We start from the raw sequence: 26987 nt of genomic DNA on the forward strand, positions 1-26987 counted from the left end.
AAGCAAAGCATCTCCAATTATGGATACTACTGTTCCAGCAACAGTGAAATCTGAGACAGGAGATGGATAAATCAACTGCACTGTTGAACTTGCACTGCAATAGTCCAAATGGCAAAGGCTGTAAACATTTAAAACTCTGCCAAAAAGCGCCTTTCCAGCCTATCACAGGCTACTGTGCTGTCTGACCACCTCCCCAGCGGAAGACCCTGAGCTAACTGTTAGCGTGTTTTCAATCAGTGGAGTCAGAGTGAGAGAACAGGAATCACCCTTCATGGAAAAAAGAAGCTGAGGTTATTCTTCGCAGTATTTTATTTTTAATTAAAAGACATGTTTCTTGCTCTCTTCAGAATGAGCCCAAGGAATATTTGTAATCATTTTCAGGTCACATTATATTCTACATATTGCAGGTGATTTCACAGCTATGTGGGCAAATTACTATTTTCCTGGACAACTAAATCATTATCAAGGTAACAGCAGACAGCAAGCATCACCAACATCTAGCAGCTATAATGCACCTTAGGAAAACATGGTTTAGCTCTTGGAAAACAACACTTTCATATTTCAGCCAGATCTCCTCTCTGCCCTGCCCCAGCATGTACCGGCCTTTGTCCCTATATGTGATCTTGATGGTAAAGATTTTGTTTTGTTTTTTTTTCCCTTAAGAAAGGCAAAAAGGTTAGTAAGTCTTTAAAATCTCAGTTCTTAAGGCTGTTAATATTTCACATTGCCAGCAGGGAAAGGAATTAAAACTGCCAGTAGCTATCCAGATAGATTTTAAAATCCCCTTCCCTCCCCCTTCCCTCTGCCTCCCTCAGCTTCAGAGGATATTTTCCCCGCAAATTGGTTTTAAATTAAGGAAGGTGATGAAGGCAATGTGCCGTCTCAGCATTTTCCCAGGTGCACTTAATCTAATTTCATTAAGGAGATCAGGACAGATGATCGCTACAGTCGAAACATTAAGTCTGTCCATTTTTGTATAAAAAAACCATTAAGTCTGTCAAAGTGTCGGCGGGTGGGCTGTTTATTATTGGAGATGAAGGCGCGCTTTGCTTCCCCAATAAACTGTCAGGAGTAGTAAACCACAAATTAAGTCAGCTGCTGCCAAAGATTTAGGCAAAGATCTCCAACTAATTTTGACACAGGTGTGGGAAAGGCCAAGGATACAGAGGCTGTAAGGTGGTCTGTATGCTTTGGAAACCAAACCTTTTGTGTGTGTTGAGGTATTCAATCTGACCCATGGAAGAATGTAAGCCTGGGCATCAGTGGATACAATCAAGCAGAACTGCTGATGCTTCTGACACTTTAGATGCAGTGCTGATGGGACAGCATGCACCACAGAGCCCGCACCACAGAGCCCAAACCACAGAGTTTACCTTTGCTTTAACCTGCACTCACCCTGCCAAGACTCATCATCTTGTCTTATGCCAACAAGACTCATAAAAGCTCCATTCAAGCCACTGCTCTGTTCTGAACTTACGCACAGCTTTGACTAAAATGTAAAATCACATTCCTCAGATAATCAGATATCACACAAAATTAGAGGAAATCCATCAAAATGCAGAAACTATGGAAGGCTACTTAATGGTCAAGAAGGAAATCAAGTGAAGCTTTCAGACTGGATTTTCAGACACTACAAAATCAAATGTGAGCCATTTGCTCAGTGCTTTCTTTGACTGACTCCACTCCCCACATCTTGACAACCTGTGTTTAAGTCCTGTATGTCCTTTTCCTCTACAACATGATGAGCATTCTCTGTTCATCCACACAAGTGAGTTCTTGGTCAGGCTCCCACTACCTCCCCTTTCATGTACCATCTTATCCTTTCCACATAACTGTGTCCTTGTGCCAAGGGAAAAGCTGCTGCAAGGTCATTTTCCTTGTCTGTGGCTTCCCAAATGTCAAACGGTCACTCTTCACGTTTTGACTCTTTCCCAGCTCACCTCTTCTTCCCAACACTGATGCTCAGTATTTATGTAAACTCATCTCTCACTGGTCTGACTCAGTCACCCCTTGGTCAAACTTTCAAATAAGTACCTTTATACTAATTAGCCATTGTGCCTTTTGCTACATAGAATAACTTCCTATTCATAAAGCTACCGAATTTTGCCTCTCAAATGCCTCCTAAACATTCCCCTTTACCTTAATACCTACAAACCCAAAGCTGGACAACGAGGCTGCTGACACACTGAACCAGTGCTGCTGTTAACAGTACACCCCCATTTATCTGAGTCTCTTCACTCTAATCTCATCCTTAAGCCACGAGCTGTTGTTCCTCTATACAGCACATAGCAGGACGGGGACCCAGCCCATGGTGGAGCATCACAGCACTACCGTGTTGCTCTTCGCCCACGCACCAAGTGCTAAATCGCACCTGCTCATGCGCTGCTGCACGCTGCTGCACCTACTGGGACTTAGAAATTAGCACAGCAAACAACAATATGGCAAGGCTGAATTCATGTCGCCACAAGGAGGGCCTAACAAACACTGTGCTGTTGCAGAAAGTAGCGTGAAAACACTGTTTGAGAAACCTGACTTCCAAACTTTTTGCTTCCATCTTGGATAAGCTTTACCTGTCTCAAGGGTTGCTTACTATAACTAAAATACAAACACGAACTACATAACAAATATATGGTAAACACTGGTTCAACTTTGTAATACAGCATCATCTTTTGTACATCTTACTTAGCACCACATTAAACGAAGGAATGCCTGATCCCTAACCCCTGGTTTGGAGAGCTCACTTACACTGCAGGGCCATGTAATTAAACTGATAACCCACAATTTCACACACAGCAGACGGAAGTCCAAGACTGCAAGAACACGAACACTGAATTACTTTTAAAGAAAGAAACAGGCTTTTTTTAATGCAATCTTGAACACTGTTATTAAAAAAATGAGAGCAACATTTTGGAGTAACGAGCAGAGATTACTCATTCCCTTGTTTTACACAAGTTGACTTTTGGCTTTCTGCAGAACACCATTTAACAGAGCACATTACCAAGCTGCTAGCCACTTTTCACAGTGATGCTAAAGCAGGTAAGAGACAATAAGTGGAACTGTTGATGGTTTATATTACTCTATTATGTTAATGTTCACTAAAGTATGCCATAAGCTCTCTCATTACATGTGTATAAACCAATTCTCTGTGGTGTTATTCCTGTGCTAAATGCTATAACTACATAAATCTTGAATTAATGGAGACTTTATAGTTCCTGAAAATGAAGGGTAATTGCTATCTGTTAATGCTGTTGTTGCTATTAAAGGAAGTATATATTTTCAGTAACAATGTTTATGGACCGTGAGCCTCACATCGCAGCTATTGCACAGTGCAGAGATAGTGTAATACAATTATCAGACTAACTCCCCTTCTCTCCCTCCTCCCTCACAAAAAGCACGTTATCATTTCCACAGCTCCGACAAACTACCCTGCAATTCTCCTAACACTTGCAGAGTCCAAACCAATGTCCTTCAATGAACACGCGGTGAAAGAAACAGGATTTGCAGTTCCATCTCTGGGAACGCATGATTTGCTAAGTTTCTCGCTTGGTTAAATGGCTGGACAGCTCACTTTATTAGTTTGTGTATCTTGAACAGTTCTTTGAGAAGCATGTGGTGACAGAATGATAGGTGTGAGAAAGTATCATCCCACTTACTTCCTTTGAGATTTCAGCAGTGATGCAGAAGTGAAAGGCTATACTTGGCCAGAGACAGTTCTGAGAAAGTGGATGGGATGGACAAGTCCCCAGCCTTGAGCTCCTCTTCTCCGATTATTAAAAACAGCAGCGCACTGTTTGGAAACACTCTCACAATCTGCTGTGAAACTGTATCTTGCACTAAAGTAATGCTCCTTGATTCCGATATACCGTATGTATGACTGACTATGCTCAATTACTTTTCTCCCCTGGAGTCCTGCACGACACTGCACAAGGAAAAAACCAAAACCATCAGGAGTGTGTTTATATTTTTCAATGCAGTGAGAGTAAAGCCTTAATTTTACTGTAACGTCTATGTTTTAAAACATTAAGAGCTCAATAGCCCATATATCTATCAACTAAATAAATAGTGGATAATTAGTAGCATGGTACAGAGAGAGAAGCAGGAGGTAGAAAATTTCAGTTTTGCTTTGAGCTCTATCAGTGACTCAGTTTATACTTGTACATGAACTATTTTTTTGCCTGCTTTCCTCATGAATTATATGCAGATGACAGTGATCCGCTGTTTATGACAAACAAAAAATTTTATGCAAATCAGAAGTACATTAGTAATTTCTGCCCTTCCCTTCATTAGTGCCAGCATGTAGGTGTACCTAGAGAAAGTTGCTTCTTGCTGACGAAGCAGGAAAGCAGGACTGTTGTGTAGTGCTGTGAAATGAAGCCGACCCATCAAATAATTCGGGAAGCCTGATGCTGGGCTAGACACTATGTTTAATACTCCATCAGGCTGCAATAGGCAGAGAGTATTATTGGAAGATACATTTTACCAACGCATGGAAGGGGGGGAAAAGCACTCTTCAGTGTAATCCCTCAGGACATTCATGCCAATATCTTTATAGCTCCTTGTTGCATCAGCCAGGTTGAGTTTTAGACAAATATTGAATGTGTTTCCAGGGGAGTACAGTACGTCAGGAATCAACAGAGAGCACCAGGCTGCCCTTCTGTTCCCCAACTGAAAGGCAATGTTGCATTTACATTATCCCCATGAAAGGTTTGAAACCTCTTCATTTCAACCTTGGCGAGTTTACATGTCTTTGTTGACAAAAAAAAAAGCAACCCTACTTAATTCCAGAGACCTATTTAACAGAACCGATGTCATGTCTTATGTCTCGACAGATCAGGCAAGAGAGAGAAAGATTATGATCTTGTGCCATTCTCCTTATGAAGAAAAGAAATGTTATTATTAAGGTGGAGTCACCTTAAGGAGAAGGTAGCTGGGAAATACGTGAGCCTAGAAGGTCAAATTACAGTTATAGATATGTAAAGAAATGCCATTATTAATGGTAAGGAACACTATAATAGCCTTTCATTTGCTGTAAAGGACAGTAAGTTACCAGTCAAACACAATGCAGCTTCCTCTGAAGGTAACCTCAGATCCCACATTCTGAAAGCTAATCAATGTTGTTCAGATTTCAATTTCTTCTCTACAAGGTGAAGTCAAACCTAATCTAACAAACGTCAGTCTCAGATGTAATGCCGCTAGCTGGGTCTACCAGTGTAATTTAGATAATCATTAATAGCATAGCTGTATAATAAAACTACATGTCACTTACAACTTCATCTGAGGTTTGACTGGCAGATCTTTAAACAGTTTTCTAAGTGATTGCTTTTACTTTCTTTGATTGGGCAGTCTAAGAAATGTTTTAACCCCATGGTATCTAAGCTTCTAGGGAATAATTTTCCACCCTCACCATCTGCTCTGCCGCTGTGCAACCTTGTAGAGAAACAGAACTTGGGGCGGGGGTGTGTGGCAGTTTCAGGGTTTGACTTTATACATAGATATGCACGTATGAAATAAAAAAAAACAAAAACATGTACAGTATCTTTTATCCAACATATATGATTAAAATGTTTCACTCTTCAATCAAGCCTTCATCTCAAAACACAGCTTTTTCTATACTCCAGGGATATTTGGTATCTGACGGGATTTTTAAAAGAAGTTGAAGAAACCTTAATGCTTCCCAAGCTCTAACAGTATTAAAAAAAAGAAAAAGACTTAACCAGAAGAAGCTTTTAGTGTAGTCTCTTGAACTCATAGTAACCTCTGATGTATGGCTGCAGCCAAGCGTGCTGCCAAGGAGACAGGGCTATCTGAAGTCAGCCTTTACTTTTGTAATGCTGATCCAGTAGAAACCTCCGTGCCACAGCTTCTCATGAATGAATGCAAGAGACTGGACAGCCAAAATATAATAAAAGTTTGATGAAGACCTAATCTGAGACTGCCAAGTTTGATCTACCAGAAGAGAAGTCAGCAAGGGATACTCAAGTTTTTTATACATTTGATGCTTAAAAGCACGGTGCAACTGTTGCAACGTAGTGGAACTTCTCTGCTTTCCTTGCAAAGGTGAAACAAGAAATCCCTAAGGAAAACCACACAACTACAACCTTTCAATGACCAACCTCTGTATTCAAAAGAAGGTCAGAAAAATCATTGCTCCATGATAAATATGCATGCGACATGACAAAACACTCCTTGACAGTTACCACACTGCCTTTGAGGGTAGGTACTGGTTGTCCCATCTTCTAAACTGATTACAAAATCGACATCTCCAAAGGTTACAATAAATAAAATACGGGCTCCTGTCAAGTTATTGGAGGTGAGTTCCTCTGAAACAGCATTAACACTATGACTCGGGTCTCACCAAACGCTCACGTAACCATCGAGAAAGACTATTATGTTAATGGGAGTTTCTTCCCTGTAAACAAAAACTAGTCAAGACCACAGAGTAACTGATCCAGTGCTTTTTCATTCAATTCTAGATATTTTTAAATTTGACAGGAAGACTGGAGGAAAAATATTATTTTCAAACTCATTCTTATTTTGACTATGAGGGAATTTCCAAGCTAGTGAAGCACATGAAAGAAGAAAAAATTCAGTCTTACCTTATCGTCAATATCACTCTCGCTGTCACACTGTGGATTAGAGAGAGAGAAAAAGACTTTGAGACACACCTTTATGTATAGGGATCTTGAGCATCATCCTCTTAAATCTTTAGGATAGCTGTTTATGATGTTCTCAGTTCAATGAAAAACACTTTTGATGTCTGCAGTAATGCCTTTTAGATTGCTAGCATAAACTAGACAAAGCCAATTTCTCTCATACAAAAATATGGTATACTCTTATTGGATGGGGGAAAGCAAACTTTAAACAAAAAAGACAATCAGCAACGCATTATAATAACAACTGCAACATGAATGCCACAACAAAAAGCATGCCTTTTTATCATCCCAAATTGTGGAATATTATAGTAACAGTTTTGCATTGCTTCACCTTGATAAGCACTTTGTCATCTAACAAGGAAACTGTGAAACTGGCAATCAATTTCTAGTTTAATGAGTGGTACCAAGAATAGTAATTAAAATACATCATAAATTCTGGTACATTTTTTTAGTTTGAATGAGATCATGATCCCAAGAGGAAGTGTTTACTTAAAGAGTTTTAGAGTGTAATCTCTTACAGCCTCTGAAAATGGAATGTTCTATTTTCACAGCACAAATGATGGAAAAATAACTTGAGCACTGACCATTTCAGGACATGCACATCTCATTGGCTGTCGCTGAGAAGGATTTACAGTTGGGAGCAAAACTAAATCTCCTGGTGCCTGTTACACTCACAGAAGGTGGCCAGTGTATTTTGTAGCTTTTGTGCCCAATAGGAATTCTCCCCTTCAGCCAGCTGCTGACGGGGCTGGTCTGGTGGGTTTCCATAACTGGCAGCACCCTACTGAGTTCACTGGTTCAACCAGAGGGGACTGCGAGCCAGTGATGACAAGCAACAAATGTGGAAGCGGTCCCTGTGCACGCCCATCCTTCGGTGTCATGAATGTAAAAAGAAGGAATAGATCTGTTTGGTCATTTCATCCAGATCCTGCTCCTCATGGAACAGGGAAGGGGGACTTCGCTGTCACATCTTTTTATCCTAAAGTTACAAAGCAGAAACTTCAGCTGCTACATTCTTAGTTTTCTGCAGATTTTTGAGAGGTGAGTCTTCTATTTAGCACATGAAATGATCGAGTCCAAATACCTGAGGAAACTTTAACTCTTGAATTCCCTGAAACACACTGAGCACATGAAGAACCACGATACAGTGGAGGGGTCTCCGATGGTGATTCTGCAGCGAAGGTTGCTCAGCTTCCCAACTAACTCCTTATTTACATTTAATGCAGTGGAAGCAGTGGAAACACTGAGCTTAAGGAACCTGTTTTTCTATATTTTTTAACTAAGCAGAACTCTGTTTCTTTTGAAACTGTTTTAGGCTGCCCCACCTGATCCACAGCATGCTTTTCACAGAGAAATCCCACTGTTTAGAAGGACGCGCACAGATCTAATTGTATTTGTAACCACCCCGGGAAAAAAATAACCTGAAGCAAAAAGGAAGAAATTACAGGAAGGCAGGATGCTGCTCTGCAGGGGCTGGGAAGCGGTGGGTGGGCAAGTCCTATGGGAATAACCAGTGTTAATGCCAGCAAAACACATTAAAGCCTAGCCAATTACTTTCTGCATGGAACAAGAAGATCAGATAGCCACGTCTTTAGCAAACACCTCTCTGTAAGCCGCTCATGCTTTTTTGGGGGGCATTTATTCCATCACTGAACTTCATGAACATTATAGGAAACACAGATTCTGTTTTTTCACAAACTGGATATTCAGTTCAAAAGTTAAATCGGTCCTGATAAATCATCATCAGCAGCCATTTACTGACTCTCCCAAACCCATGCCACATAACCACAAACAATTAGAAGTCTCTGCTCTGCGTCTGGAATGGGACTAATTGTCCATCACCACTGAGACATGCTGAAACAGGTTGGCTGGGCAAAGGCTGCCCTAGTACCTGCTGCATTTGTGCTCGCTCAAGACAGTGCTAATTCATGCTGACAAAGCAACACATTCATCAGAAACGAGGCTGGGGCTGGGGGAAGATGCAGTCAGAGCAGTACACTTCTTATTTACATGCTCCTGAGAAATGCTGGATGACTCAAGGGAAGCCTTTCACCTTCACTGGGGGGGTGTGTGGTGTGTGTGTTTCAAATAAAGCCAGAATGCTACAGGGAGTGTGCGTTCCCCCCAGATGACTACCATAATTGAGTGGGTCACAAAGACCACGTTACTTTACCCTTTAACCCTGCTCTACACTAAAGTATCCTAGTCACCATTTTAATCATTGTGCTCATGCAACCTGCACACTCAAATTTTAGAGGCAGAATATTTTGATGATGTGATTGAACCTGCACAGTTCAGATTAAAGCATGTTATAATGGAAATACATCTATTACCAAAATGGCATAAAAATTAGTTAGCATACTCAGCCCTGTGTTGCTTAAAATTGTATGCTTAGGCAACACCAATACAAATTTTAAATCTTACACAGACTTAAAGAATGATATACTGATGTAATAAAAAAATCAAATAAACTCAGAAATATATTGACTAGAAAACATGCAAAATTATCATTAAAACTCTGATGCTTTTGCTTATGAGTCCTGGCTCAATAAAACTGCAGTACTGTAAACCTTAATAATCTTAGCCAAAAAATATTTGAGAGCAGATGCAAACAGATGTTGGGAACTTTAGTAGCCATTATTATTCAAATACAATGTAGTATTTTAGTCTTGCTCTCTGTTTTTGTAACAAAATTTGCCTTCCTGTTTCTTACTGCATTATGATATTTAAAAAAATGAGAGCAGGCTTTTTCTTGTCAAATACAGATTTGACCTCAAAAATTTGTATGCCTATAATGAGTATAAAAACCTATTACTGATGGTTCACATTACTAAAAGGTGCAGAACTGCTTTATTTAGGTGCCTAATTTTGCTTTGTATCAATATGCAACTTTGTCTCATATGTAGGTAAGTGAAAGTTGCAAAAAGCCAGCGAACCATCAAATCCACATGCTAAATTTTATGAACAGACATACCAAAGAAGCAAATGTCTGCTCTCTGAGGATACATTTTACACCGTTCAGGATCTGTAAATACTCCATAATTAATTGTTTTTAAAATGGAAAGGACAGTAAAAATATTTGTTTCATTTTAGCTAACATCTTCCTTACTTTAATCATGGCTGCATCAGACTTGCAACTGAAGAAGACAGCGGGGCTCCGGATGCAGATCCACATGCAAACACAGCTCTGTGTGGATGCAGAGCCCACTGTGCAGCTGAGACTGCAAGATGGGTGCTTTAAAAACTGTATTTCTGACAGCAAGTTGCATAATTTCTTGTTTGCCTTATGAAATAGCTGTCTTCTCCCACCTCTCCCAGCCACGTGGGGCTCAGGCACACAAACTGTCCCTGCCTCAACTCCAGTGGCACGGCTTTCAAACCACCAGAACTCCACATCATAATCCATCTGGGAATGAAGTCCCAAACCGACCCAAAGCTACTAAGTGGTCTACATGATGACAGATTGTGGGGGAAGAATTAACATACCATTATTTCTAAAATTTGGACTTCTGCTTAACATACAGCGTCGTGGAAAATGGAGAGCTTGAGACTCGTGGCTACCAACCCATGTTAATGTCCCACCAACTTCTGAAGAAAATAAAGCCAGCTTTGGTGGAGAAAACTCTCAAGCTTCAGAATTCATTTAGGTTTTCTTCTTTTCATTTAAAGAAGCAGGCCCGACATTCGCGTCAAGAAACAGGAACCCACAGGCTTCTGGACATGCAACGGCATCAAAAAAAATAATGACAGCAAAACCAAATCCGCCCAGACAGATGTGCGAAAACCAGAACCGCTGCTGACCCCTTCCCTTTGGCGTGGTGGTGTTAGAAACATGATTGCAAAGGGCTGGTTCAGTTTCTGTGGTAAGAGCCTTCAGTCTCGGCGGTCTGCTCCTGGCAGCCTCCTCGCCTCCGCCCTGCAAAGCCCTGGGTCAACACAGACAGACTGGGGCTGCTGTGCTGCACCACTGGGGTGCTTAAATGAATAATGAGGTCACTAGAGAAACTTTGGTATGAATCAGAGGATTTTTCTGTGCCTTAAAAGACAACCTAGTCCGGCTGGGTGAGGAGGAGGCTGGTGGCACTGCCTGCGAAGGCCCTGCTCCTGCGAGGCCAGCGCTCGCCTCCCACGCAGCTGTTGTCAGGGGGACAAAAGCCCTTGTCAAAACAGAAAAGTTAAAGAAAATGTGGAGAATGGCAACTGTTGACAGCTATGGGGGCTCATTGAAAGACAAAAGCTTCAATTACCTGGATTTTTCTAAAGGCCTGTTAACACTCCTGGTCTATAAGTGAAACTGTAAACAGCCATTGTGCAGGGTTCATAAAGGCTCCTAAAAGGATTATTCACTGGGCTGTGCCAATTGCCTCTCCATTCCAGCAGGAATGTTTGCAAAGCCGACCTCTAATTGTGGCCCTTTTGGGAAACCATTTCTCTCAGTGACAGATTCCAGTCAGAAGAACGGCTGTGGGGTGAGGCGAATAGGAGCACTCCCTCAGTGCCAGTGTGCCAGGGCGAGGCCTCACCTCGCCATTTCCTCATCTCCACCCAAGCAACCTAGTGATGACCCCGTCCCCTCCACCCCGCCGGCTCCCCCTGTCCCCTCCACCCCGCCGGTGCCCCTGTCGCACCCAACAGGCCTGAGGGAGCAAACACAGGGCTCCCACACGTGTAAGACCAGGCCCTGTTGCGTCTTTTTTAGGTTTTTTTGGCAGCTGAGGCGGAAATTCACCTTTCAAGGTTCCCCTCCACCATGCCTTCCACACCAGGCAAGGAGTTATGACGTGTTCCATCACTTGCTTGTACGAACCATCGAAACAGGGGAGAAAGACGGACTCACAACTATGGTAAGAGAGAAGCAATGCTGTATTTGGAGAAGGGCCTTCTCCTAGGGCAGAGATGTAGGTGCGACCACCTGCCTGCACTGAATGAAAAATAACCCCCTGACCCCTCCCGCATCCCAGGCAGGCTGAGGTTGAGATGGGGAACACGGACGTGACCCGCTGTGGTTCACCTGACACTCGAGCAGAGATCAGGTCACCCCACGTAACAGCGATGCACATTGCAGAGGCCTGTGTCACTGCACATAAAGCCAGACCTCCCCTACAGGGGTTTTCTGGTGGACCTAGCGTCAGAGGCAGTGTCATTGCTGGCCCTGCCACAGTGTTCAGGCCATAAGCACAGCTGCAGAGCATTTTAGCCATGGAAGTTTAGGGGTTTTGAGCGCAGAAGGGCAGCAGGAGGCCTGGATCTATCTATGCATAGATTTTTCAGAAAAAGCAGCATCGGCAGAAGAAGCATGTAGGCTCTGTGCTCCGGGACACCTCTACTGGCACCCAGCTCCTTGCAATCTATGTTAAAATTGTTTGTATTGAGATTCTGGATGTTTCCCGTTGAGTTTAAGAACCATGAAAACATCCTTTAATTCATTTCTTACCCCCAACGTTTTAACTCCCAGATCACCCAGTTCTTCTTCACATAATAAAAGCGCTACGTTGATTAGCATGCAATCAGATAATCACAGAAACTGTCTCATGCCAGGAATGAGAGCTCCAAGAAACGAAAACAAAACCAACCAAAATCTCACAAGACTGCAACAAGATTGGCAACACTTGGGTGTTATGTCATTGGTTAGGTGCAGAGAAGCACTGTTATCTGAAACAGGGCCACATCCTCCAAGCTTTTGAGAACTGCACAGAAGTCAACTCAGCTTACTCACACAAACGTGGTATCTCCTATTCCACCCAAACCCAGAGGTTTATGATCTAGGTCGTCCCTACACAGCCTCAAGGCTACAGGGTCCCATTGTGCCAGACACTACACGGCACAGAAGTTACAGGTTTCTGCCCAGACAGCTAATGGAGAAAGGCTTGTTTTTCCTTTGCAAACAAACACACATACCTACAGATATTATTTATATTATGATTAAGCAGAGGGTGATAGACATCTAAGCTAACTGTGTGAAAAAAACAGATCCCAGCCCAGAGGGACATGTAATCTAACCAGTCTACCTGCAGCTAAAATTGTGTGGGGAAGTGTAAGGCTGAGAGAAGACGAGGCAAAAAAATTAAATATACAGTGTATAATATTACAATGCAAGCTGGCAGGGTAGAATATATATGTAAAAAGTTGCACAGAATATATGAACAGTGTAGATACCTATGGAATTGGCACACCCAACTTGCACTGTCGCAGAGGATGGCCATGTTACTGCTATCTTATTTCCAACCATATTTAGTTACCGAATTTTCTTTTAATTGCAACGCTCGGGGAAGCATTAGGCTTAAATATTGTTTTGTTAATGTTTCTTTTAAAGGCCGAAGTAAAATCAAGCCTATTTTTAAGAGCCTTCCTCCCTCTCCCTATCCTCTGAGCTAACTTCCCAGGAGCAGCTCGCAGCAGCGGTGCGTATGGATGCGCACTTGTGTGTGCAGGGGGAGGCTGTTGTTTCCTATTAAGTCTGGCATCGGATTCATGTCTGCAGGGGCTTGCTTAAGATGATAGGAAGAGAGAGTTTTATCATGAGCCAGACTGACAGAAAAGCCTGCTAATGGGACTTGAGGCATACACAGGAAAGAAAGTGCCAAAACATTAAGCTACCGCCAAGTGTCAGAGGGCCACTGATTTATTGCAGCAATTTTGCCACTGTGTCCTTTATAAGGTCCCACAAGTCCTTCCTCCTGGCAAGAAGCTGTGAGCTGCTGCAGCTCGGGGAGAAGTTTAGATCCAGAGCGCAGAAAGTGTCCAAGTGAAAGGCGGGGGCTGGGGGGAGGACGGAAATCGAATGTTGACTTGAACTTGCCCCAGGCAGCAGAGTCCTCTTAGCTCCACTGCCTCCCTGACAGTTTGATGAAATGAGTCAGGGCCTCCCTATGGCTAGACCAGCTCAGGCTTCCAAGTGCCGGGGTAGAGCTGTAAGAAACAGACTGAGCCTCAGGGCAGCAATTTTTTTTTTCCCCCTTTCTCTCCTCAGCATTTGGCTGGGGGAAGGGGGAGGTTATGAGCACTACAGATGTGTAGGCTGAGCCTTTGTCTGTGGAGGGGGAGGGCGAGGGGGAGAGAGAAGAACAGCAAGAGAGTATTAGCTATGGCAGCTGAGAATAGCCCTGAGCAGTATAACTAATTTTGAGGGGCAGTGATGCATTGTACGGGCTATGTGCTGTTTGGTCTGAGGGGGCCCCTGTTGTGAAGCAGCAATCAAGAGGACATTTTGTTAAGTGACCAACAGCTGTCATCTGCAAGCCCAGAGTAGGGAAGGAGGGAGCAAGTGGAAGGGAAAAAGGGAAAAAAAAAAAAAGAGCATTTGTCCCTTGGAGGCAGAGCACATTAATCCACCAATCTGCCACAGCTTTAACTCTCAAAGTGCTCGGTGCCTCCGACAGAACCAAACCCCTCTCCATCAGCCACATGGAGAAATGGGTACCTCTCACCCTGCTTCAGCCTGCCAGACGCAGGGATCTTCCCTACCTCTGCGGGTCGAGGAACTGATGCTAAAAATACTGTTTAAGTCTCTTTTCATTCCATAAAATTGAGTTGATCTGCTGCAGCTTAGGGTCAATCCCTCAAGGACTGTTTTTCCCCCCTTCCCTTTTCCTTAGCACTCATAAATTAATCAGGAAGACCCTGACTAAGTCATTTCATGCTGTACAACATAAAAGAAAGTCCCCTGATGATCCATGCAAGGATCTATTAAAAGCGGGGGGAGGGAGAGAGGAAGGGTTAGGGAAGAGGGAGAAAAGGGAGGGGGGCAAGGAAAAAATCTCAACCTTTTTGATATTTTAGGATAAAAGCTGGAGGACTTTGTTACAAATTCTAGCCAACATCAAAACACCTTAAATAATTCAAAGAACATGTTAAAGGGAAGAAACTGAATGCTGCTCTGATGTTCAGTTGATGCAACGCAGAATATTACCCAAAACAGCACAGCCTGTTAAGGGAGACAGCAGCCTTGAGCATTTCAGTTCTTTAGAAAAATGTCAGAACCTGTAAAAATCATAATTTCCAGCAACTTTTTTTTTTTTTTTTGCATGATATAAACTCAGCGAGACTGAAATGTAGGTTTCTGACAAGCTGTTAACAAGACAACTTTAGAAATCTGTCTAGAGCTCTCAGGGAGATGGGCTGCCATTTCACTGCTTCGAAGAAGTTCATGACATGACAAGCAAAAATCAGGGAACAGAGACCTAAAAACCACGGTGTAATTTTCATTTGCTTCTGTCGTGAAAGAATTCAAGCAGAAATATTAGAAGGCTGCACAACTAAAAAAGCCAGCAACTAGAAAATCATTGCTGTGGTTTGACAAGCACATCTTTTATGCTGAAAATGGTTTCTTTTTTATTACACCTATATACAGGAAAGCACTTTTGGAAAAAATGGATAATCACAAATTATTCCCTGAGATCTACAGCTACCTACTTTCAAAGACATGTCTAAAAATGACCTAGTTCACAGGAGAGTGACCAACCCATCCTGAAAAAGCTGAAAGAGCCACCAGATTTCTCTCGGTTTCCCATACCCCTGCCCTTCCCCTTGGTAGGAAAGGTAGAAATACCTTTCCATAATGCAATCTTTTACTGGGGTCTACACAGATGAATGTTGCTACATAAGCGTTTAATAAAGATGCATTCATTAAAAATAGAAAAGTCAGCATCCAATGCCATCTACACAGCAATGTTTGTACCACACTCTAGAGAGGCTTTCTGTATGGTTTACCATATTACAACTCCTACTTTAGGCCTTAAATATACCAGTATCATGCTTTTCCATAATTTTTAGATGATTTAATGATGTCTTTTCCAGAACCAATCTGTTCTACTCTATGGTTAGGAAAAAGTAGATCGATTGATCTCCGTATATTATATCTCTTTCAATACATAATCTCTTTCTCCCCCCACCCCCTCACTATTTGGACTCATTCTAAGTATTTAACGGCAGATTGATATAGCTGCCTTGAAGTCAATTTACTGATTGTGATTGACTCATTATATACACGGCTGCAGAATCTTGGTACCCATGGGACGGATGCTTTGGAAAACCCAAAGACAGCCAGATGCACACATACAATCTTATGCTTAATTTCTGCCTGCATTTGCCAAGAGAGAGATTGGACAATGCAGGAGGCCATCTTCACTTGTAACGCCTATGATTATACCAAGGGGCAAAGTGAATTACTGGCCACATTTAGCCCAATGTTGGCAAGGACCACACAAAAAACAAACTGAAGCTTTTTCACCTCTTTCCTATTTCAACTCATTTCCACACAGCTCCAGTGGTGCGATCCTACAGCCATGCTTGGGTAACTGAAAGGACAGTGCACGCATAGCTGAACGGCTGACACTGCATTTCACCTATTTACAAAATGGAGAAGACTCTGACAAGAAAAGAAATGCAGGTTGCTTCTTTTCTGAAGTGCTCACAAGTTCTTTTCATTCTCCTCTCACCTGGGCATTGTGTCATCTGTCACTTACTTTCTTTTCATTAAACAGACACTCTTGGAGACATTACACCTTCAGTGCTGTAGATGGCTTTTCGCTAAGGAGCCAGAGAAACACCCATTACTTTCTTATTCTACAGTTTTAAACTGCAACTAATGCCATTTGCTTGCAAGAGACATCTTGCCTTGCTGCCTCCCCTTTGCCACGAGCCTCCTGGCTTAGTTACCTGGACCCCCTTGCCCCAGCTGCTTTGGTCCCTCATGCTCTCCAGGGAGGAGCAGAAACCAAGAGAGGATTCATAATGACTCACTGCACAGCACAATCCTAATTTTGTTTAATGCAAGGATGCCTAGACAGGATATGTCCAACAGCATTAAAGTGGCTTAAAGCCCCTATTTACAACAATGAGAGGCTCTTGCAGTTTGGAGGGAGGGTTATAAGCTTTCTTTAAAATTAAGGATGAGTTTAGGACTTAATATGGATATAGCCAAAAGCCACTTTAACCGTAATGATCCATCCAGTAATTCCCCACTTACTATAACCACCTGCTTTCTTCTTCTATTTGGACCGCTAATCTAGTCCATTACTATGCCATGTCCACGTCACTATGAAGTCACCAAAAAGAATTCGGCCACTACAAAATAACTGGATTTGTTAAAGTACCCCTGCTCTAATGGAAAGCATTTAGTTATTCTCAGCTCTCTGACGCCATGGTATGTGAATCTGGAAGTTTCATTTACATATTTATTTAGTGGAGAACATGCATGACTGTCTTCCCTCAGTGCAGAGCCATTAACTGCGGGAAGCTGTTAGAGGGGATTTCAGCATGGAACTTGGGAGGAAAGGCATTTCTTAATACCTCAGTATCCTGCTTAATAACAGTCACCCTCCAGAATGAGAGTGATGGATTTCTGGTTATGAAACTAGCTGTGGTTCGTTACAGCTGATTCATACGAATGTTTATTTTATTTCATTTATACATTTAATTTATGTGTACAGACACACATGCACACACACTTTTTCTCATGCTGGCAACTTCCTTTTTCCTTACTTCTCCCTGTAAGTCCAAGTGATGCAGCAACAAAAGAACGTGCCAGGCTATGCATGAAGACATCCACCTGATGACTCCAAACTTCCTCCCTAAACGTATCACAGATTTTTCCATTCAAATGCAAGCTGGACACCCAAAAATGTCTAACATGAACACTCAGAAGTGGAGATTAAGTTCAGAATCAGAGCTGGCATCACTGAGGTATGAGGGCAGATCTCCACTGTGCTTTGCAACCATTTGCTCTGGACCTGGCAGGATGAGTGGGCTAAAGCCAATTTTAATTCAGCTGGGGTGACGGGCTATACACTTTGAAACACACCACCATGATGATGTATGCAGTATTTTAGCACACTTCTCAGTTAGGAACTTTGGACTTGGAAAACAATCTAAAGCACCTACTCTGTTCTCAACATACATTATCAGTAAGATGAAGTACAGTTAATTCTTAACTTAATAAACATAGGAAGGTTATGTCAATCAGCTGCTTTGTTTTGTTGAATGCCTTTTGCCACAAGGAAGGGAAGTCCCTGTTGCTGTCAGGGACAAGATTTACAACACAAAATAATATAATAATTAATATTCTTCAATTCCTCTGCTATTTAACTTACAGCAAGGTTTATGTCATTGTGGCTAGAAAATATAGAGCTCACAATAGCTACCATTAATGTTTGCATTATTGAACATTAAAATTCAAATCAGGTAAAAGACTCAGCACAAGAACTGAGACATCTACAGAAGACCTATTCCTCCAAGGAAACTCTCAGAGCATGTGCTTGCAGATTTCAACCACTGCTTTTAAAATAAACCTTGAGGGATGGATGTCCCACTTGCCACAGGCAAGCTGCCCTGGAACAAAGAAAGTCACCAAGACAGAAACAAAAAAGATTTAGAACACGAAAAGTAAAAACACACCTTCCCCTCCGCCCCGAAAATCTCCAGCAGTAGCCATTAACATTAATACAATGCAAATTAAATCCTTTTTTCCCCACTTTCATTCCATTTATATCTTAAAAATATTAAAGTAGGTAAGTCTTGGAAGTGAAGGACACACGTTGCCTAGGGCATACACTTGCGTGTCTTCAATATAATCTAAGGAATATAGCAGAGGCTGCAAGCTAATTCGGTAAGAAAACAATGTAGTTCGTTATTCGCTCTTACAAAATTATGCCTTGAGAAAGCTAAACATAAAAGCTTCGAGGCCTATGCCATTACCTGGAAAATACTTCTTTGGACCAATAAATGACAATTTTTTAAATATTATGCAATTATTTAAAAAATATATTTGCTATTTCAGGTGAAATTTTAAAGGCTCCCCAGTACCTTAGTGCATCTGCTCCTCTCTTCCAACTTCTGTAAATACCCATTTGTTCTTGTCAGCCCCCAAAATGTCAATGATTGATGTAAACGTAATGATTTACAAGATGGAGCCTCTTACCTCACTGTTCTACTTTCAGACTGCAAAGGTAGTTTGACCAGCACTGACCTCAAAGATCAAGACAAGGGCTGGTAGGAGACGTTGAAAGATGGAAATGCAAGTATCCTTCGCTACATTATCTTGAAACTTTTCAAACAGGCTTGAGAACACTTCTGTTTTCTGTTGTCGCTACTGATTTTTTTGTCATTTGTATTTTTCTTCCAGAACTGATGTGGAAATGCTCAGTTGTGTGGATAGATGCCATTTACGAATGCAATCTCCAATACATCAAAGTCTTTCCTCAGCAGTGACAGTCCCCTGTATGGCTAATTCAGACTGGAGTGATTAGAGAATCAAAGCAAGAGGAAACATCTCAACAGAAGGGGAAATAAGAGAAAAAGAATAGAAGACTGAAGAGCAAGAATGGAAAAAACAACTTAGTACACTGTGGGCCGATAACGAGATGATGGGACTACAAACAGTGTCTGGGAATGAAATCTATCACCTTTAATCAGTAACCATTATTATTAGCACAACGATAAAACTGCTAATAATTAGATGTAACAAACTTATGTATTTGTCACAGAGTGAGAGTACACTGAACTATACAGCCTTTTTGTTTTCTAATAGGCTAACAGGAACAAAGGTGAACGTGAAATCTGTTTAGAAAACTGGAAAATACCTTGACCATGATGTTTTAACTCCTCTCAGTTTGTGTTCACTGCCACTATGAAGTAGACAGGTCTTCCTGCTCCAACGGGAAGTGCAGCACAGCCAGCAGTTCTTTTTTCACTTGCGATTTTTTCTCTATCGGCTGTGATACACCAACCAACTCACGTGTGGTTTGCAGTCACACGTAGCAATAAAATGTATAAACAGCGATTCATGATAATGCTATTATTGGTATGTGTCACTACTGCACACATAATAACAACAGGGGTTTTCATGGACTGCAGAGTAATTAGGTGTCTTTAAATATGCTTTAAAGCCTTTTCATAGAGCTAGAGTGTGGGAAGGTTCTCCTCAGCATTTATGCAAAGTACTCGCACAGATAACTGAAAGCTCAAGAGCTGCTGGCCAGCTTTTAGCAGCACAGGTCAAGAATGATGGGGTCTCATGCTAATCAATGGACATTAAAAAAAAATAAAATTTTAAATTCAGACCTAACACTTCCGTTTATGAAGCAGAAATAGCATTCAAAACAAACCATTTTGTTAGCTCAGCTGGCTAATGAAAAATTGCCACAATTACAAGAACAGATCTTTGTTTTCAATTTTCAGTAAGCAGAGCTTTAAAAGAACAAGCGGCTCTTGAAAGCGTGATAGTTTTTTTTCTCTAAAAAAGGAAAGAAAGAAATCCTTCCTAGCTACTGCAATTATGATACTTTCATGTCAAATGAATTATATTACTGAAAATAAATCTTTCTAAGATGCACAAGAGGGTTATCTGGCTCCAGTCAGACTTATGCATTACTGGTTTTATATGTTGTACTCTACTTGATTAATATAGGTAATCAAATTATATTGCCTTCCACTGTGCTCTCAAATTCAAGGCTATAATGTTTTCAATGACAAAGTTCATAGAGTTGTATAAAAATGTACCTCGTGCTGTACCAGCCCTTTATTGCTGTAGTAAAACACCATTTTCAATTTAGTAATAAGTGATATAAAACAGAGTGTCTTGATTGGCAGGGTCGTATTCATTATGCAGTGCCCTACGACACAGCACAGTTCAGAATCTACCACAGTCTCAGATCCTGATACTTCAGGGAACAAAATGATTCCCTTTTCAGGAGTCGTCTGAAGGAAGGACAAGGAATTGGACACAAAGATACACAGACGTATTATTTGCACACACACATATGGATGGAAGGGAGAAAGTTTTCCTGCACTGGGGCCAATCCAATACTACTGCTTCCTACCTGGAATAGGAAATCAAAAAAGAAAGTAACAGAAAAAGAGGAAGCACAACATTCTGGATAGCAGCAAGTACTGGAGAGTTCTTCCTGGCTCTGCCACTGGTCTCACTTGTGAATAGAAGAAAAACTTCAGGGCTTTGCAATTCCAAGGGCTTAACTTGAGGTGCCTTAATGAAGTTGTGTTACCAAGTGCTCTTCACTTCATGAACATGAGGGTTCTCTAAAGAGCTGTAAATTACACTGTCAAAACTGGTAAAATCTTAAGTTTGCAGCTACCTTTGAACCTAACCCAACCCTTCCTTCTTTTCCCTTCTAGAATGTTCACCGTATCTGTAAACTATCAAACCAACCAATCTCTAAGTTCTATAGAAGCAAAGTATTCTGGTGAGCCTTGTCATCACTACGAACGCTATCTAGAAGAGCAAGAATTATAAAGCCAATTTCTGTTGAACTAAATGGCAGAGATATTGTTATCTGGTATCTTTCCTACACATGTATGCTGAGCAATTGATATGATCAGGAAAGACAGCTCTTGGACTCAGGAATTAGTAATGTTATCTTAGTTTTGTTTCCTTGGCAACTTGACCTTTCATAATTTGCCCAAAGGCAAAATATGGGCAGCATATCCCTTTCAAATCATACCTCAATAATCTTGTGATTAAAAGCATCACCAGAATGCGGCCTTGCCATAAGATGGAGAATTAACGACTCTCTACTAAATGATCCACTGATGTTGAATCTAATTTAAGTAGCCTTGCAAGAATATTTAACACTTAATGATAGGCTCTGTATTAGAGTAGGTTTAATCTAGGATGCAGCCACAGATGTCATAAGAAGGAATTAATCAGCATTGCTTCCACTAAAACAGAAATGCAAAATTGCTGAACAGAATGTATTAGAAACAGATTAAAGAACTGGGACTTAAACATAAAAGAAACAGAGTTGATGCCACCCTCAGAGAGCTAATTTGAAATACAGGAAAACTTAATTCGCCTTTAACTGAAGAATTGGGGTGTTTGAAGTTACTAAAGAGAAGCTCGCGTTATCAAGAAGGAAAGAAAGGCAGATAGTCTTTTCCCTCATCAATTAAAAATGAAAGCCCAATCCAAATATTAATGCCTGCCTCAAAATCCTAACAAAATGAAGTTACTGATGCTCTAGGGGCTCTTGCTGCATCCTACATGAAGCGCTATACTCAATGAAGTGCTGTGGAAGTTTCACTGATCTGGAAAGCTCCTGCCCAATTTAGATAAGTTACCTTTCAGAAAAGCCAGTCTTGGAAATAGGGAAACATAGCCTATGGTTATTGAAATGCAGATGGGGGAAAACATAAAACGTGCCATTTGCAGATTCACTCTAAACTCCCCATAGAGAGAGAACTTGCCCAAACAAAGTTTTGTGTAAAGATCTACATTACAATTACTCATTGTTTCTTCAGATGGTTTGTCATCTCCCCTATTGCTTAAGGACTTCGTGCTACCCACAGGGTTTACACTGCCCAGTTTCTTTCATTAACAAAGCCAGAAGTTACCACAGTCCATCAGCTCAGAGCATCTCTACAGCACAGGTCATTAAACCTCAACCAGCAACTCTCCTCCATTCTTGATTTGAAGATACTGAAGATGAATCCCTTAACCCTATGAATCCTTAGAAGCACACGTCATCAATTAAAAACTGCATTCTTAAACTTTTTGAGTTATAATTAATGATCCTGGTAATGATGAGGACAACTGAAGTTTAGCACAATTATGTTTCTGCTGAAAACATCTAGGAGTGCGCTGACTACTCCACTGGCCTGATTCAACCAGTACACTCCTGATCTACTATCACTGCTGTTACAAAGGGTTTTGACTGGGTTGAGCGGCCCTTCCTTGAAAAACTACAAAACAATCCAGCTTTGGTCCCAATTTCCATTGATAGCCTAATAGAACATACAAATAATCTCAGTGCTTGTGCCCAAATTAATGAAAAACTTATATAAAGCTTTGATCTTGATGGAAGAATCCATCAAGACTTCCCATTTGTCTCCCTAATTACTTGCTTTGATGCTCACGGCTTGCAATCACTGCATAAGTTAATGTCCTGAGGTTGCCATAGCTACCATTAGTGAAGCAGAACGAGAGACACTGCTCTGCACATAAGCCACCTTAGCTGGATGTTTGCTCCTGTACCCTGTATGTTCCTCCACCAGCGACGGTACAAAGGTACTCCTGTACCGCACCAGAAGTTAACAAAATAGTTCCTATTAATTTTCTTACAAATGTTACTGGTAACATTCACTTTTTCTTTCTCTCTGCTGCTCAGACACTGGGGGGTTTGGAAGGAGTGAAGTGGTTAGAAGAGTGCAAGCAAGGACTGAGTTTTACTAGAACAACAACTGAACAACTATTTGCTGTATGATTCTGTGCCTCGATTATCTTGATTCTTGAAGCAGATCTTTCATCACACAGTCCTGTTTTGAGAACACACTGCTAAGAACTGATGAGGAAAATGTGTAATAATATCCACTTCTCATAAATAATTTGCTGGAACCGAGTCCACTCTATCTCTACAACTTTCTGGCTAGCCCAAAACCTTTCATTAAACCTCCACACTTCTCCTTTTTTAATAAAGGACACTGAACAAGTAATGATGCATAATATACTTCACCATTACTAGTAATTGCTCATTGAAAATAAGAAATGAGAAATCACTTTCTTATTTGCTTATCTGGTGACCTCTAAGGACAACGACGTGCATGAAAAATGCAGTGTGGTGTATTTCCTCATTTATTGTATTGATCTGATTTAATGTAACTTCAAGAAATGCACTACTAGGCCATTAAATGCCAACAAAAACCATGTTTTGCTCTAAAGTGTAAGTGTATTTGTAACTTTAGTATGCCACAAGGTTTTTGTATTTTCTGCAATTAGTTCATGAAAGTTTTCAGCACAATCTGTTCTCAGAAGTTTTCCATTCTAAAAGAAAGATGACAAATAAATGAAATGTCTGAGTGGGAACCATCATCCTAACATGTTTCAAATAACTAACCAAGGTCGACTGAAGAATTCCTACAGCAACAACAGAATACTGCTTATTTTCGTTATTAGGAAGATATATCACTTTAATACTCTGTTCCTGCCAAAGTTTTATGCATTCTTTTAAGTGTATGAACTCTAAATCTTTTTTGTTCTGAATATTGTATTTCCCTCTGGGAGGTATAGCACATGGTAAGTATGGAAAGTTAGCATGTAATTAGCATGGTAATGTCTAAGCAAATTACATCATGCTAGGGTTAACAGCACTATAGATCAGAAGTACTCCTCTGAGCACAGCCAGCATGAATCACAAGTTTCTGTAACTCTCAGCAACCTGAAAACCTACAGGATCCTGGAGGACCCACCAAACACCCTGGCACCTCAGATGCTCTACTTACCGCTCATGACCAACCTATGGTGCTTAATGCTGCTCCACAGGGATCTGTCTGACGTTTGGAAATCACGCGGGCACAGCTCTTGCAATGACCTGTAAGTGGTGGGATGTGATGGAATTCACATCCCGTAGGACTGGGTTCTAAATCTTTACCTGCAGCGTGAGAGCAGGACACTTTATTAGATGCTCTCTTGCTAATTTTCCTCACAATTAATTTTGCTTATTTTCCTCAAGGAGTGACTATTAAAAATAAACCTACTGTGGTTTTATTTTTAGTAGATCTTGCAGTTCAGTCACACCCGACAAGATGTGCATCAGAGCCACTGCGCTAGCAACAGGGTTGCATTTAGAACAGACAGCCCCAGCATAGCGCTAATGTGCTCATTAAATGACCCACTATTGGTATCCTAAAAACTTCTTACTATTTCATTTAGAAACAAATAGAGAGGAGAGAGAGAGGGAGATTCCAATTAATTAAATGGGCTTAGTGAAGAAGAAGAATCAATTTTGGCACAAACACTACACTTTTTTTTTTTTTTTTTAAATAAAACCAATACTACATGCTATTTAGCAACTGCAGAGCCCACATAACAACAGAAAACAGCTAAATGAATCAACAACCACAATAAGCAGAAACCAGAGTAAGCAGATTAGGGCAATCATCATTGGGCAATCCATAGAAATAAGGACAGTCATTTTTCAAACGACTAATGATAGTACCAAATATTATAGACAATGAAGAAAAGGAGTAGGAGCTATTTTTAGACAACTGCCTTTCCTCTGAAGAACACAAAGCTGAAGAACTTGGACTCACCTCTCAAATACTATGGCTTATAATATGACAGGTTGTAATGCACAGCACATGAGAGAGAATACATAAACCAACATAAAATTCAGCATGATTAATATATGATTAGTTCACGTTTGTACAATGCTTTGAAGATGTGAAGTGCTAATTAGAATTTCTGGATTAGGCTGGTTTGATGCCCCAATGCAATACAGATCAGTAAATAAAACGCTATGCAGAAGTTTAAACTAACTGTCCGAAGACTGATGAACCCATGAGACACTAAGAAATGCTTTAAATTTCAAGTGGATAAACAAATGTATAAGAGCGAGAAAGAGAAGGAGAATTCAATGCCCCAGTGAAGATATTTAAGACAGACAGATGAAGATACTTAAGACAGAAAGATATAGCTGGCAATTATATGAAAAACACTGCTTCACCTCCCTCTACCATCACCAGAAATACTCCCATAGGTTCACAAGATATAGAGATATCTTAGCTCAGGAACATGTAACAATCTGCTGAACCAAAACTTCAAAATCTAATGACCTTAGTGGAACATAAACAAATATCTTCCCAAGACTCATTCTGCAGTAATGAGAATGCAAAAAATATTTAGTCTGATGCGCAAGGGAAAAAAAAAGATATAGCCTCAGACCAGAGAGAGGAAAAAGAGAAAAAAAGAGGGAATTCCTCTCTAGCTTTCATCAGAAATTTTGAAACCGGACTTCATGATGCAGGGAAAGAATGAAATTTGCAGCAGATGAAAAATATTCAGCTCACAGCATCCAAATTTCTTTTTTTTATTAGAGAGCAGAATATGTAAAATCATTTACAGCAAAAAGGCCATCCTAATACATCACTCACATGGGACCAATATAGAGCTTGGGATCAAAACAGAATGCCATCCAGCAGGGAGATGTTGACTCTGCTACTGATCTGGCCTTTTCCTGCTTAATTAAAGCTACCGAACACTTGAGCTGGAAAACTGTAATCCCCATTAAAGTGTCATTTTAGCGGTAGGTGATCAGACCTTTCAAGCTACACTAAGTAATTATGCTAGCAGGAACCATGTGTAGTATTAATATGACCATAGGAAAACTGTTAATGCACAATCTGGTAACCAGCTAAGGACTACCAGGCAAACTAGTACTTTCAGCTCCAGCCACGTCTGAATCCAGACGAAAGTCCCAGTAGGCAGCCGTGCCCAGCGCCACGCTGGGAGGACGTGTGGCTCTAATTTTATATAAGTACTAAGTACGACTGGATAACCGTATCTGTAGGAGCAGAGACTGCATGTAATGGTTATTTACCCTTGGGTTTGAAATAAAATAAAGATGAAATGTACCAAAACAGTAGGCACAAAACAATGAAATACTCCACACATGAATATTTACTTTTGATCTCCGTTACGATGCAGAAGTAGCCGTGGAGGCCTAGAGGACAAAAATCGGTTTTGTACCATGGTATGTTTTATGGAGTAAGAAACGTGAGCAAGGGAAGTCCCAGTAATACAAAAAATATGTAGACTTAGAGCCACTGCCAAAGTCATGCAGTTGCACTTCAAGCTTTGCAAATTCTTTGTGAGCTGACTTCAAACACAGCACTTGGGGGCTGGGGACAGAGGGGTCCGCTGGAGATGCCCGGTGGTTAGAAGGCATATTGTCATGATGCAGAAACCACATGAAACCACTCATCCTGCAAAGCCTGAATTACTGGAAATAACTGAGACAGAAGAAAGCCAAAACAAAGCAAACCTCCTAATTAGTGTTAAAATGAAACAAAGGCACTTTCTTATTAAGCAGGATGCACGTTTTTCTGTAGTGTGCTCTTGTAGAGGTCTAGGACTATTGCTCACATAATGTAGGAAAAGATGTAATCCCTAGGTATATACAAATCTTTTCCAAGTGTTTTTAAAGCTAGCGTCTGTAGCAATACATATTTTGCAGCAAATATTTAGAATGAAATATTTCATAAAGTACTTCAGCACTTCTTTGAGTGTTTAATTTATCTGACATAAAAGAACAAGAGTGTATAGCATTTTCCTGTAAGTGGATGTAAAATACGCATTGCATGGATCCCCATAATTAAAAAAATAGCAAATCATTGTCATTAATGCACAAGCAAGATCATAAATGAATACATTATTAAGTCCTACTGAATTAATGTTGAACTGCAATAGAGTTGAAATTGAATGAGGCAATTAATCAGAGTAAGAACTGGGGGAAAAAAAAAAAAGCCACATCTGTCTCACTTTGAATACATTGAGCAAAACGACCTTCAAAATGGTACTGCCAATCAAACCACGCCACCCACGGATGT

General features: G+C 40.9%; 1 protein-coding gene across 17 annotated transcripts in view; it reads right to left on the minus strand.

The window, feature by feature from the left end:
* FBRSL1 (fibrosin like 1) overlaps positions 1 to 26987 on the minus strand; it is a 548072-nt gene that overhangs the window by 174622 nt on the left and 346463 nt on the right. For all 17 annotated transcript variants that reach the window (XM_037376317.1, XM_037376275.1, XM_037376290.1 and 14 more), the window contains one exon: positions 6597 to 6626. In XM_037376317.1, the coding sequence (XP_037232214.1) occupies positions 6597 to 6626 (30 nt within the window). The remainder of the gene's footprint in view (positions 1 to 6596; positions 6627 to 26987) is intronic.

The sequence above is a fragment of the Falco rusticolus genome, chromosome 1 (genome assembly GCF_015220075.1).
Source record: "Falco rusticolus isolate bFalRus1 chromosome 1, bFalRus1.pri, whole genome shotgun sequence".
NCBI classification, from domain to species: Eukaryota; Metazoa; Chordata; class Aves; order Falconiformes; family Falconidae; genus Falco; species Falco rusticolus.